This window comes from Falco punctatus (assembly GCF_963210335.1).
Source record: "Falco punctatus genome assembly, chromosome: 3".
NCBI lineage: Eukaryota > Metazoa > Chordata > Aves > Falconiformes > Falconidae > Falco > Falco punctatus.
In genome coordinates this window covers 103,375,706-103,390,060 of record NC_137582.1, presented here as the reverse complement: position 1 = coordinate 103,390,060, position 14,355 = coordinate 103,375,706, and the positions used below count along the sequence as shown (strand labels likewise).

At 42.2% G+C, this 14,355-nt stretch overlaps 1 protein-coding gene across 9 annotated transcripts in view; it reads left to right on the top strand.

The window, feature by feature from the left end:
- The window catches only part of COL15A1 (collagen type XV alpha 1 chain), a 171,947-nt gene that overhangs the window by 87,003 nt on the left and 70,589 nt on the right, over positions 1-14,355 (top strand). For all 9 annotated transcript variants that reach the window (XR_013927186.1, XR_013927187.1, XR_013927188.1 and 6 more), the window contains exons 14-18: positions 730-765; positions 1,270-1,422; positions 5,932-6,000; positions 8,845-8,889; positions 11,276-11,311. Coding sequence is in view for 6 of the 9 variants with exons in the window: in XM_080381190.1 (XP_080237316.1) it covers positions 730-765; positions 1,270-1,422; positions 5,932-6,000; positions 8,845-8,889; positions 11,276-11,311 (339 nt within the window). In the remaining 3 variants the exon portion in view is untranslated. The remainder of the gene's footprint in view (positions 1-729; positions 766-1,269; positions 1,423-5,931; positions 6,001-8,844; positions 8,890-11,275; positions 11,312-14,355) is intronic.

Genomic DNA, 14,355 nt, shown 5'->3' with positions numbered 1-14,355 from the left:
GAAAGTAAACTCAGTTTGTTCCTTGGAGTGAAATTTGATGTGTTTTTTTGCCATTACTTTTGGAAGAAAACATTGTTAGCATTTTACTCCTGGTTCTTACTCATTTTTTTCAGATCTTACTCAAGTAATATTTCTGTTGAATGAGTAAGGACAGGAGCCTGCCAATATAGCGATTAATTTCATTAGATTCAGTGCAATTTGGAAAAGAAGTATTTGCATGCTGTGACTTTCTGTCTATTCTGTGAACTAGAAGTGGAAAAAACAGTATCTAAGTGAAGTGTATAAAAGCAAATCAAATAGCCTGACTGCTCCAGAGGAGCCTTAAAATCATACTCATCATGCCCCTGGTTTGGGACGGTGCCCTCGACAACTTGTGTGGGATCAGTTTCTGCTTCTGTTGTGTCCCATGAGGGTTTTGACATGTACGTTCAAAAGCAAGAGGATGTGACCTGCAATGCTTAATTCTGTGTGCTCCAGACCTTTAAAATCTGCAGCAATAATTGAGACACAAGTTTGCATACTGTCTGCATACTAGACGAGAGCTGTTGGTTTGTTACTATAACGCCTGAATTACAGATTGTTTTCTTTTTGACTAAGAGGTCTAATGTTTCATGTAAAGGATATTATGACATCAAATTAAACAACACAGAAATCTAATACCATAACTGTGCTTTTGTTGCTTATCTCATGTTCTTACTGTAAGTAATTAAGATTGGTTTTCTTTTACAGGGTGATCGAGGTCTTCCTGGTTCTGTTGGTCCAAAGGTAAAAAAAAAAGAAGTGTTTCTATGGGATAACAGTGTCACTGTAATACAGCACATCACTTAAAAGGGCTGAGAAGCCCTAAACATTATTACTGCCAAACCTAATGAAGTCAGCAAGCCTGGCTTCTCAGCTGGCTGACATACTTCTCTAAGAAGTGTGGCCAGGAGACTGAGGAAGGTGATTCTTCCCCCCGCCTGGCTCTCATGAGACCCACCTGGAGTACTGTGTTCAGTTCTGGGGCCCCCAGCATGAGGCACAGACCTGCCTGGCCGGGTCCAGAGGGCCATAAAGACGGTCGGGGGGTGTGCTGCATCCCTGGAAGGGCTCAGGGCCAGGCTGGACAGGGCTCGGAGCCTGGTGGAAGGTGTCCCCATGGCAGGAGGACAGAACTAGATGGTCTTTAAGGTCTCTTCCAACCCAACCCATTCCATGATTCTATGATTATACTTACTTGCATCTACTTAGGCATGTTCAGTATACCAATAGACTGACCTTTTATTTTAGGGTGATACTGGAGTCCCTGGATCAATAGGCCTCAAAGGAGAAGCTGGTGCTGTTGGGTCTCCTGGGAAACCTGGACCTCCAGGACCTCCTGGATCCCCTGGGCCTCCTGGACCTCCTGGGCCTCCAGGACTAAGCTACAATATGGGATTTGAGGTATTTTGCTATTATGGGGTTTGTTGTAGCTATGGATCTGCTTCCTTCAGGGGAGGGACAGCATTATCACCTGTATATTTTACAGCTATTTAAGGCTGAATTGATGACAGATAAAGTCATTTGCTCTAGACTGAAATTTGCCTAGGAGTAGCCTACAATGCCTTTTGCATTTGACCATATAATTGGCCATGCTTAGACCATGGAAGTAATGGAGTTCTTTGGGCAATTTTCATTAAACTATTTGGTAGCAACAGGTGCTATTTTTGATGCTTATATAATTGCTAATATAAATACTCAAATACTGTATGACCAGGGAAAACTTCCTTAGCACTTTCTTTTCATTTAAATAATTTAGCGCAATGATCTAAATATACATAGAGACCTGCCAGTATTCTTTAAAACTGAACTGCAGGTCCCCTTTAAGCTATGACTTACGCTGTCATTCTTGAAGCCACAAATTTAGTTAAGGCATGTCACATATGTAATGTGTAAATAGAGACAGATATTGGACATCTGACCTCACGGTCCGTTCTACTCACAATAAAAAAGCTCTATTATAAAAAAAAAAAAAAAGGGTAGATGCTACTCTTTCTACTCCTGAAAATAATATCCTGAGCACTTTAAAATACAAGATCTGGCCAACTCAAGCTGAGTTTTATGTGTCATTTGAGAACTCATTTAGATTATTTCTTTGGAGCAGAAAGTGGCTTCGCATACAGAAAGGCAAGGGGAGCACACTCAAGATCAAGAGCTAGAGCTACTGCAATTAACATCTTTGGGAAGAGAGGCTGACAAATTGCCTACATCAGTATTTACATATGAGTCTTCCCTTTTTTTCTTTTTCCAGGCATTTTTCATTTCTAATTTAGCTGTTTGGCTCAGGAAAGTCTTTCCAGAGTTCTCCTTTTTGTATATCATGGGATATAATACAATTTTGCATAGAAACTGAGGGCAGTTTCATCAGAGCATTAAGCAATGTTTGACCAAAGCTACTGGACATCTGCAGAACAGCTGCAGTGAAGTGGTGGTGTTTAAAAGATACCAGTTTACTCACACATTTCTTCTCGCATCTAGACTACCCCTTTTGTATTTCCTCTAGAAATACCCCTTTTGTATTTCCACTCCAGAGACACTTTAAGTACTCCAGATGCAGAGGTGACCACTAATACTTGTTTAGAGACGTATTCTGATTTCTGATGCCTGACTAATGTTGTACTATATACACTACTGGTTAATAATTTCACTGCTGTCAGTGGATGTCAGTGGACAAAAAAACTCTCTCCAGCAAGTTCTTAGTTGCCAGCATGGCAATTGTTAGTGAGGAACAGCACAAAGCCTAAGCGTACAAATACTCCCTTCTCTTAACTTAGGTGTGCTATAAAGGCTGGTACAGAGTCTCACCTGAATAAATATGCACTCGTCTCAGGATGAGATAAGAACTACCAGCAAGCCACACCTTTGTCCTTAGGCCAGGTCTGAGTTTTAGCCCAGGATGATGGCTTCTCTGACTTACAGCCGTCTTCTGTGACCCTTGAGGAGTCGGTGTTAAGAGAGACTCCACTCTTCCCTATTCACACCATTTGAGTGGAAGCCAGCTTTGCCTCTCTTTGACACCAAAGAGCTTCCCTGCAGGTAGGTGCTTAGGACCAAACTCTGCCACCTCTGATACCTAAGTCTCAGAGGAGCCAAGTTAGCAGATGATCAGGAGAGATGAAAACTGGAAGTCCCCACTTTTATAGACACAGACACAGAAGGATCCCAGCTCTGACTGCGCAACACTATCTTGACTGGCTTCATCTTGAACTTCATCTAGTCCAAACAGAACTGGCATGGCTGTCATTTCCCTGAGAGGGGAATACTACTGTTAACAGACTTGCTAGTTTAGCTGATCTTTTGCATGCCCACCCTTGCCATCTGCTAAGGCAGCGCCGTGGTCTGCTGGTTCAATGGGGCAGCACTACCTTTTGCTTGGCAGTCTGTTTGTTGCTGTAAGGCTGCTTCTGCAAAGCATTCCTGTTAGCACTTGTTAGCATCTGTGATCAGCTATGTGCAAAAACCAAATGGCATGGGGTTTGCTGGCACTTATGCTTGCCAAAAGAACAGTTTGAGCTGCAGAAGGTACCTGGTAAACCCATTAAAAACATGCAGATGTCAAAAGCGATGGTGTGTTATATAAAGCAGGCATCAAGTGCTCTTCTAAAGGGAAAAATAAATTGGCACAGTGGAGGCAAGGGAAAGAAGGACCCAGAAACACAGCTTGTGGTTTACCCTAAGTAACGAGTGTTTGGTTAAACAGGATAAACAGAATATCAGCAGATTTTCTGTTTATATTTGATATACTGGCAGCTGATAGAGGGGCACAACGAAAGCCTGAGTAACATTCAGTCTCAGGTGAAGCTGCATCAAAGGACTTGAGGCCACCTGATGACTCAGTGTCTCCCACCTTGGTCCCCTAAAGGAAAGACCTGATTCCAGCCATGTGCTCCTTCTGCTTCTCCTGTTCTTGCTCTCGTGGAGCTGGTGGAAAAGGGCAAAAGAATGAGGTCTATCTTTTTCACTGCAGTCAGATCAGTTGATGTTTTCCAGACTTTGGCGCTAGGTTGTTATTCCATAGCAGCTTAAGCTGATCTCATTGGTCTTCCTTTCCCTTATAGCATCACGAAGGTACATCAGACCTATGGTAATCTGAGCCATTTCCAGTCAGTAACTAGCAGATAGCTAAGCAGGCGAGGAGTGTGGGTCCTCTAATCAGGATAAGCTGACACAAGGGCTCGTTGTCACCAAGAGGTGTAGATTCTGCTTTGCTCCTGCTCTTCCTCCCATCTGCAGCCGTTCCTGGCACATGCCTGCCCTTCACATGCACTGACATCCAGTGTTCCATGAATCTTTCCACAAGCCCATTTAATTTATTAAAACTTTAGAGAACCATCCCACCCCCAAAAAGTAATGTATTTTCTGCCATTTTAGTGATATAAAGTGGCTCACAGGAAAGTGAGAGGATTTAACACAGGGCACAGAGGGTGAAAATGAAGCCTGTATGGCTGTGAGCAGGGAAGCAGAGCAAACAAAGGTCAAGATTTTTCCCTTTTCAGAAAAGGAAACAATTAAGCCAGCATAGCTGCATTTAAAACTGCAGCTAAAAGCAAGCAAACAGTTCCCTGCTGGCATGGTTCATCCAGACGGTTTGAAGCACAGTCTGACGAGTTCTAGGTTAGGCATAAGGCAAGGGGTAGGAACATGTGGCTGTGGTGGGGGTCGGGGTAAAACAGATAATTGTGGCAGCCTGCAGTTTTATTGCTTTGGCTGCTTTGGCACTGGGAGCTCCTGGTTCTGCCATGGATTTGGAATATCGTGGTCAGAATGGTGAGAGCTGGAGAGAGATTGCTGCTTTCTGTGTAGTGTCCTTTAAAACCCCTACAAAATCTCCACAGGAAATATGAATGCTGCTCTCAAGGTCTTCCACTTCACAGACACCTTTCTGAAGTCAGCAGAGAGCCACGGCAATAGTCAGTGGGCTGGAGCACATGACCTGGGGGAAAGACTCAGGGAACTGAGCTTGGTTTGGAGAAGGCTCAAGCATTTTAGCAGCCTTCTGATACCTAAAAGGAGGTTATTGAGAAGACACATGGCCAGGATCTTTACAGTGGTGCACAGAGTGATGAGCAACAACAGTCCTAAATTGAAACAGTGGAGGTCCTGAATTCATAGAAGTGAAATATTTTCACTTTGACAACAGCCAAATGTTGGAACAGGTGCTTGCTGTGGCTGCAGAACTCTGTCTCTTGAAGGTCCCAAGACCTGAGGGGACAAAGCCCTGAGCACCCTGATTTGAATCCAGTGTTTATGCTGCTTTCAATGGCAGGTTGGACTAAGTAGCCTCTGAGATCCCTACCACATAATTAATTCTGCAATTTTGTGATAGAACATTTTTTTTTTCTGCTCAATTTCATTTCAGTACACTGTATTTTAGGAAGGGTTTCAACATTAAACTGTGATAATTGTGAAGGACCTTTCTTTTTGAATAATGATTGCTGCTCTTAAGAAACTGCCTGCAAGTTCTCCTTGCCTTAAATCAGTATACGTAACCCTTACTCATTGTCACAGTATGTCAGTAGCCAGGTGGCAGGTAAATGCTAAACAGAAAATTACTGCTACAGCATGCTTAAACATAGCACGTGCCTAAAACAGTGATGCCATCTCACTTCTGCCTGACACTGTCCAGCCTGAAGAGCTCGAGAAATGGTGTCAAACTGGCAAGACTGTAAAGGCCAGGGTTTCTGTAAGGAAGATCAACATGCCTTTATCACATTTGAGTGGAGCCTATCTCCAGAACATCAAGAATTGGTCAAAAAAAGGTTAATGAGAAAAGATTAAAATATTTCTGTTCAGTATCTTTTAATATTTTTTTACAGGACTCCAGAAAACAGAACAGTTGAGGGAATAAAGAGACAGAAAAAAAAAAAAAAAGATAAATTCTTAAATTCTGTAGCATCTTTTCTCTTCCATTAGGACATGGAAGGATCAGGTACCATTAGCCTGTTAAGTGAATCCAGAATTCCAGGATTAAGAGGGCCAAAGGTAAGTAGATGTTCTTGGGGAGGGGAGTGCTGTTTGTTGTTGAGGTGTTTTGTTTGGTTTTTTTTTTCAAAAACAAAAGCGTCCTCTCTGCTTTTGTGAAATACATAGCCCCAGTCAGCTATAGATTTGGAGTCACTGCACTGGATTCAGGTTTTCTAGAATGACATTACAATACCTGTGTTCTCCAAAGAATTTGCATTATATTTCTTTGATACCTTGTTAGCTGATGATTTTTACATTCTCTTCCAGTATATTTTTGAGAGATTAAAGGATGAAATAGGTGGTTTCGTATTTCTTGTTCTACCCTAACAGATGCCCTTCTTCTATATGAAGATGAATTATATATACTAATGAAACTGAAATGTTATAGTCTGATAGTCAAATGTGCATAATCTGAAATACCATTTTTAAATTAAAAAAATGTTCCAAATAGTGTGGGAGCAATGTCCCAGAAGAAGGGATATTTTTTCCTCCGTCACCGTGTCTTGGGAGATTTTTGCTTGTATGGGCCACTTTAAAACACCAAATATGGTATATAGGAATACAATGCGTCAGGACTTACCAGATCATTTAGATTTGTCTTCATTCTAAGCAATTACATCAAAACTGCAGCCTATGATGCCTTCCCCGAAGCAGGCAATTGCCCAGTGTTCCTCCCAGAGCTGTCGGCATTGTTCTAGTTTGGGCTTCAGAAGTCTGGCCCTCTGTTCACTCCAAAAGAAACAGACTTTCAAAGCCTAGCATTAAAAGAATAAGCTTTGGTGCTCAAGTTTGAGAAAGTGCTGCTGCTGCTGACTGTGGCCAGACTGAATGCTAGGCCGCAGCGCAGCATAGCTGCAAATGAGGCAGGCCAGGCACTGGAGCACATCAGAAAGGGCGTTGCCAACAGGTACAGGGTGGTTATTATAACCCTTTACTCAGGGCTCGTGAGGCTGCATTGACATACAGAATCCTTTTTGGGTTTTGTACCCCACTTCAAGAAGGATGTGGAGAAGCCAGAGACAGCCCAGCAGAAAGCCGTGCAGCTGGCACGGCCCTTGCGTGCGTGACCACTGAGGAGAGGCTGAAGGAGCTCAGGTGGCTCGGTCTGGCCGAAAGGAGACAAGGGCGTGATCTGATAGCTGCTTGCAAGTCTTTGAGGGGCAGCTGCAAATATGAGGAAGCCAAACTGTTCCTTGCAGTGCCAGACAGTGCAGCAAGGGACAGGGGTCACAATTTGCAGCTTGAGATGTTCAGGCGAAACCTTAGGAGACCTGTTCACTAGGAGGTTAGTGCAGAACCAGGGTGATGTGCCCAGGGAGGTTGTGGAATCTCTGTTCTCGGAAGTTTTCAAGACTTTGCTGGACAGAGACATGACTGACCTGATTGGGAGCTGGTGATGGTTCTGCTTCGAGGGAGTGACTGGGTTAGGTGGCCTCCAGAGGCCCTGCACAACCCTGTTTCTGTGATTCCATGAATCATCAGGAACAAACTGAACACGGGAGACAGGAGCGAGTTTGAGAAGCTCTTTACCATGCTGGCTTAAAGTTGTGAGTCACTGAAGTTACAGCTGACTCAGTTTAATAGCTTGGAGGCCTTTGTCCGCTCTTACATCTTTTCCTAGATACTAAAAAAGTGGCACAAAAAATACAGTTACAAAAATAAGAATAGAATTTGTTAGATGAAGCAAGCTAGTGTCCAAAATGAGATGTCCAAAACCAGTGCCAAAATTGCCCATTCTGAGCAGTGTAAAGGGCCGCCTTACTCTCAGTTTTGGTTTTATAACAGGCATTGTTTCCAAGTCACTCATCTATGAACACTGCAAAAATGTCTTTCTGCAGCTGAACAAAATCCTGGAATTTTGTTTTCCTATTACTGCTTAGTCACTCCACAAAGCTTGACTCAGAACATGAGGCACATAAAAACTGCCCTGTAATCATGAAAATGATTCTACATTCTTACTTGTACTGCATGAAAAGTATTATGAGCCACTTACACCCTATGACAACTCCAGAGGTTCTTGATTGTGAGCATCTTCCTCTAAGAGGGCTGTAACTCAAAGCAGCTGCTAGGACATAAATTACATTTATCTGCACTAAATTTGTATCTCTTGCATTTTTTATTACTTTCCTATGAGAAAGTAGTAGCTATGTTTTGAATGAAAAGTATCAGTTTTATTTTGCCTGTAGGCTCAGCAATCATTTCCAAGATTTCGATTCTCTTTCTTCCACAGATCAGTGTAAAGTTTTGTTGGTGTTTGGTTTATTAGTATCTTGTTTTCATATTCTCAATGAAGACAACTCAGTCATTTTGTTGAAAACTTTTTTTTTTCATTCAGCTTTCTAAAATGATCAATAACAAAGTGGTGTTCATTTTACCATCAAAAGAGTCACAATTGTACTTTATGACTGAGGCAGGAGAGGAATTTGCATGCCCAAATGTTTGTTTCAAGCTACTTTTAAACTTGAACTGGCAAGACAATGCCGTGTTGCCTCCAAACTAGTAACATATCTTCATTTTAGCCAAGGAGGCAAATTACAAAAATTGTAAGCAATTGAAAGCAATCCCTTGCAACAAATGCAGTTGAACAACTTTATTTCTAATATTTTCTAAAATTATGTATAGTAAGCAGTGACAATATTATATATTTGTAGGAAAAAAAAATCTTTAGATTGTTGCACGATAATGTGGAGCAAGGCAGTATTTGTTAGAAAAAAATAATGCTTGCATTTTATTACTCTCTCGATACTACTGGTCTCCAGCATTGTTTTTGTAACAATTGTGGTTATGAATTAGTTTTTTTTCTGAGAAACATATTATGAAATGCTACATGGATTTACCAGTAAATTCAGTGTAATTTTGTAGGGTTCTGCAGGAAGACATGGACAGCATGGGCCATTAGGACCAAAGGTACTCTATGTAACAAGGAACACTTGAAATCTAACCTATTTTGCTTTGGCATATGTTTTTTATTTCTATATTCCCAGCATTTGCCTTAACAAAACAGCTTTTGTTTAACATTTGCATACCAACTAAGGATAGGACAAATTTTGTTCCCATTTACCCTGGGTATCCACCCAGAATGTTTATTAATAGAGTTATTTCACATCCACACTGTAACATTTATTAAATTCCAGCTGGGCCATTACATTCCAGGGCACTTGGTGTACCATGGCATTTTTGTTTAATTTTTTTAGGACATTTGGTAGTTTGTTACTCATTTATACATGACTCTGGTTTCCAAGAGATTACATGTATGCTGTTGAAAGAGAAACCTGCAGGAAGAGGCCTTCAGGCATGATCCCAGAAAGTGATAAGAAAACATTCTGGGAGGTGCTGGGGGGAAGAAGGGGGATGTCATGACTGCTTTGCCTTGGTTTTGGTTTGAGCTCAGTGGTGACTGAATTTTACCTCTTTGGTGCCACTGTTGGTTAAGTTGGAGAGATGAAAAACCATAGGAAGAAAGGTCAGATTTGCAGAATGGGGCCTTAGGCAGGAGGAGGCTCTTTCTATTCCTGTGTAAAACTCAGGTACCACTCAGGTTAATAGTACAGCATGACAACACTTTTCAAGCTCCCTAAATGTGGAGTTGCAGAAATGTGAAGTCTTCATTGCCCTGGGAACTGACAGCAACGTTGAGAGAACAGGAAATGGAAACCAATAGGTGGGGCCCCCCATCCTCTTTTCCTAAAATTTACACTCAAACAGACACAGCACTGGTCACTGACCAGCACATTCCAGCATGCATCTGTGTCAGAGAACAGCAGCAATCCAAGATCTGCCCAGTCCCTTACGTCTAGTCTGTAGAGCTCAGCTTATAGGGCTGAAAAAAGGCCCTCCATTGGGTACTGCTGCTGTTAAGGATGGAGGACAACATTCCTTGGCAGTGAAAAAATCACGTGGTTGCACAGCATGTGTTAGTGAACTATACTGCAAAGGACTGGCTAGAATAGATGTGCTCTCACATCATGCTGCTCTATGGACAGGAGTAGGTGCTGAGTTTCCATGCCAAAAACACATATTTTTTTGTTAAAAAATTATTCCCTGCCCTTAATTAGAAATTTTGTTTCTAAAATATTGTGAAAACAAGTCTCACAACGATTTCTGAAATGGAGGTAGCATGATTCCTAGCATTTAAGAACTGGACTGGGACTGAAAAGATAGTCACAGACCTTGGCCAAGAGGCTTCACTGCCACCTACACTAAGAGTTTAGTTGTTTAATCTTAAGTCATTCATCCCAAAGATCATGAAGGCAGAGAAAGGAACATACTATTGCCTGACATCTTACAAAATCAGGTACACTAGAGCAAAATTAATATAAAGTGGTTATAATACACTATCATTCTCATGGGAATGAATTTTACACCCACTTTTCATGGTTATAAATGACTCCACTAGGCAACAGTGGCAAAATACAACCACCGCCCACTTTCAAAACCCAAGAGCTAATGCATCATGAGTTTAAGGTATAGTTATGTTTCATGCATCCTTCATCCTACAAATATCCTAGCTAGTAGATCTGTGAAAAGAAGGCCTGCTGTAACTGAGGTTTTCTCTCTTTCCTAGCAAGTAAGTACAGATCCAAATTCTGCTCTCACTTTTATTGTCATGAAAAACTGTTTCCGGTAAAAACCAGTCTACAGTATTCATGCATTCATGAGTATAAGCACTCCTAAAAGACAATAAGCATAAACAACATTTAAGGCAATGGCCTGTTTATATTCTCCATCTCAAATGAAATAAACTAAATTGCATGTTCTCAGTCTATAATGAAATCAAGGAATCATGTCTGCTCAGAGCCAGAGTAGTGCAGAATTAGTCCCAAAGGTGGAACAGTGCAGTACTCAGTACATTGCTCATGGTATGGCTCTGTGGCTGAGTGGATGGGGAGAGCAGTGGTCTGTGGGAGGCTGAGTTAACCATGTTGAAGGAAGATGGTGGGTCATTTGTGGAGGCACAAGATTGTTCTGGCATTGGTAGATCTGGGGAATGTTACCATGTGCTGGTTTCAGACACCAAAATGAAGGTTCGGGTACGTGGCTTGGTAGATGCTTGGCAAAAACTATGTGTGGTGACCAGAAACTCTAAGGTGTGGGTAGGAAGTGGGAGGTTAAGCCCACAGAACCAATTCACAAATGCATGCTAAGCATCACTTTACCAAAAATATGCCCTATTTTTGCTAATCATTTTACTCCATTCAGTCCCCTTTTTTGTAAGGAAAGTAACATACTTGTTTTAAATCCTTGTAATGACTGTTCAGTTTGATATTTGAGCCCTGCTGTGTCTCTGTTTCAGGGGGAAAGAGGCAACATTGGTCCACCAGGTTCAAAGGTGGGGAATTCATTTAACTTGATCTAAAACTTCAGTTGTTTCTTTCTCTTAATGCACTCAGTCAATAATGAATATTTCTTGCTCTGCCAGCATGTTAAAGCCCAGGGAGGCTTATCTGGAAAAATCAGAACCCTTTCTCAGTGGAATTGCATTTGTCAGGAGCCAGTGTAACTTCTGTTTAAAATATGGTTAAAATTGTATTTTAAATCCCCAGGTGCATGACGCCATGGTGCTTTGTGCGACCGTCTACCTTTTCGCCAGGACAAAAAGAGTATCAGCAAAGCTTATATAAAAAACTAAGTCCCACATGCCCCCCAGCTCCTTCCTCTCCCGGTGAGGCAGGCACTGCCCCCCGGAGCCCTCCCCACGGCACGGGTCTGCGGTCTGCGCCCAGTCCCTGCTGCGCCCCGCGGAGAGCTCGGGGGCCGTGCGGGACCCCAGCCCGGTGCCCAGCACAGAGACTAATGCTGTCGCCTGTTTCTGTGCTAGACCCTGCTCACCACCGGCAGCCAGGCTCCTCCAGACCGCTCGGGAGGTGCAAGATTATAGAAGCGGTGGCTGGAAGGACCTCCAGAGGTCACCTAGCCCAGTACAGCCCCCCAAGCGGCGTTACTGCCAGGCCCAGACCGCATCAGCAATGCGTTCGTCTGTCGGAGCTTTAAATGCCTCCAGGGAGGTTCGGGCACTGCGGCTGCCGTGCTCCCTGCTTCGCTCTCCTCTTTGGAAAGGGGGTTTCCCTGGGGGCGCCGCCTTTGCCCCTCGGCGGCGACCTGCCCCCCCCCTCCCCGCTGCTGCGGCTCCGGGTGAGCCCGGGCCGGGCCCGGGGCTGCGCTGCCTCGCGCGGCGGGGGGCGGGGCGGGGCGGGGGCACTGGCACCACCCCGGTCCGCTCGGGTTCGGGCTCCTGCCTGCAGCTGTGCCGCTGCCCGCAGCCCCGTCTGACTTTCCTGCCGTTTGCAGGCCTAAGCCAGCAGAGGGCGGGGCTGCGACTTGTAGAAAATGGGATAAAATAGAATAGAATAAAATACAATAAAATAAAACAGAATTAAATGAAATAAAGTAAAATAAAATAATAATAAGTAAAACAAAACCAAAAGCTTCTCTTGCGTTTGGCATAGCACTGAAATCAAGAGTTGCTCTAGGAAACGAGATAAAAGCAATCATGAGTCTACCCTTCTGCTTGCTGAATATTTATGAGAGTATTATCACAGTCTTCTAACAGCATCTGCTTGTTTATTTTTAAAAAAACAACAATGTAGCAGGACTCTGCTTGCCATAAATTCCATCTGCTCTACATATTTTGAGTGTTGCCATGATATTTGTCAGCATAATCAAAGCTGATGCATTGATGCACAGGACAGTTGTTTAACTCTTCTTTTTAATCTGTTTGAGACTATGTGTTATTTTCTTAATTATTATGCATACAAGTGCTTTGTTATGTGGTCCTTGTTCCAGTAATAATTATTGTTGAAGTGATGAATATGTTTCAAACACATGCATATATTGTAAGTGGAGTTATTACAGTGCTATTTAAAAATAATCGATCTATCTCTTCAATCCTCAGATTCAAAAAGATCTTAGTCCTCTTGTATTTGAGCAACGAGTTATATTCTTAAAATATGGAGTGAGTTAGAAATAAGAATGCCTCTGGATACGTTTTACAGTAAAACATCTATCCTGGATCTTTTCTTCCAAATTAAATTTTATTTGGAGAATCAATTGCTGAAATTATTCAGCATTTGTAATAGTAGAAGGCTGATCTGCAGGTACCAGCATGCCTGAAATGGCAGTATTCTGTTGCAGAAATACTGTTGGTCCAAGGTTATTTCCTCTGCCCCATTACCAATAGAATAGTATTCCAAATAGAAACATACAATTTTTCACAAGCACTGAAGAGACTTAAGTCCCAAGTACCATTTTTACTAGTCAGGTAGGTGCCTAAATCCCAGTAGTTGCTTAGGTGCCTAAATCCCATTAGCATTCAGAGACACCTTTTATCCTGCACTCATCTATAAAATGAAAATCAGAGTGCTTCAGAAGTTATTTTGACAAATGGAGTGTTTATTCCTGAACCACATGCTTTGCTGATCACAAGCAAAAAATAGAAATAACAGTGAGAATATAATTGCTTAATGAAGTGGACGCATTAAATCTTTTATGCTGGTGCTTCTGTAGTAAGGCATAAGAAGAGAGGGAATTTTGTGTCCTACAGACTGTTAATTTGGCTTTCTTCTATCACACCAGAAATGCCGCAGGGAAGACCATTTGACTTTGGATGCTTTGAAACTCTGTCGTTCTTCAAGACACTGCTGTAGACTATTAGATAATTCTCAGTGGGGTTTTTTTGGGTCACATCCATCTATCCTAGCATCCTGTCACCAGCTATGTCAGAAGCATGCACAGTTTGAGCAGATGCTTAGATGCAATTTGGCCTTATGAAAGGCCAAGTATTGCATCATAGTTCTCCTAAGTGACTTCTTAGACTCCAGCAATTTATGAGTCGGGGATTTTCTCAGCTAGAAATGGTGTCTGAACCACAATTAGATTTCTTCAAGTAAACTTGATGTCTCCCCTGGAACTCATGCAAACTTCTACAATTTACAAGACCTTGGTGCAAGGTGCTCTGCCAATTTAATTATACATCCTGTGAACCTCTTCCAGCTATTTGCATTTGATGGTCGCTATTTCTTCTATTAGAAGTGTGAGTCCTTAACCACTTTCTGCTTTTAGAAGCCTCTACAATATCCTTCACCCACCTCCTCATTTGTCTGTTTTCCAAGACATAGCTTACACTTATCTTTTTGACAGCTACTGAGCTGACCTTTAAGTGGAATTGTCTGTCTACTAGATTTTCATGATACTATGTACTGTAAAAGCCCAAATATATTTTCTTGAAGCAGAAGAAAAACTAAGAACTAAAACAGCCTTCTTCTAAAAAAAAACCCCAAAATCCAACCCAAACAACAACAACAAAAGAAAAACCACCAAACCCCCCACTAACCAAACAAGCAAACAAACAAAAAATAGCCCTACTATTAAACCAAA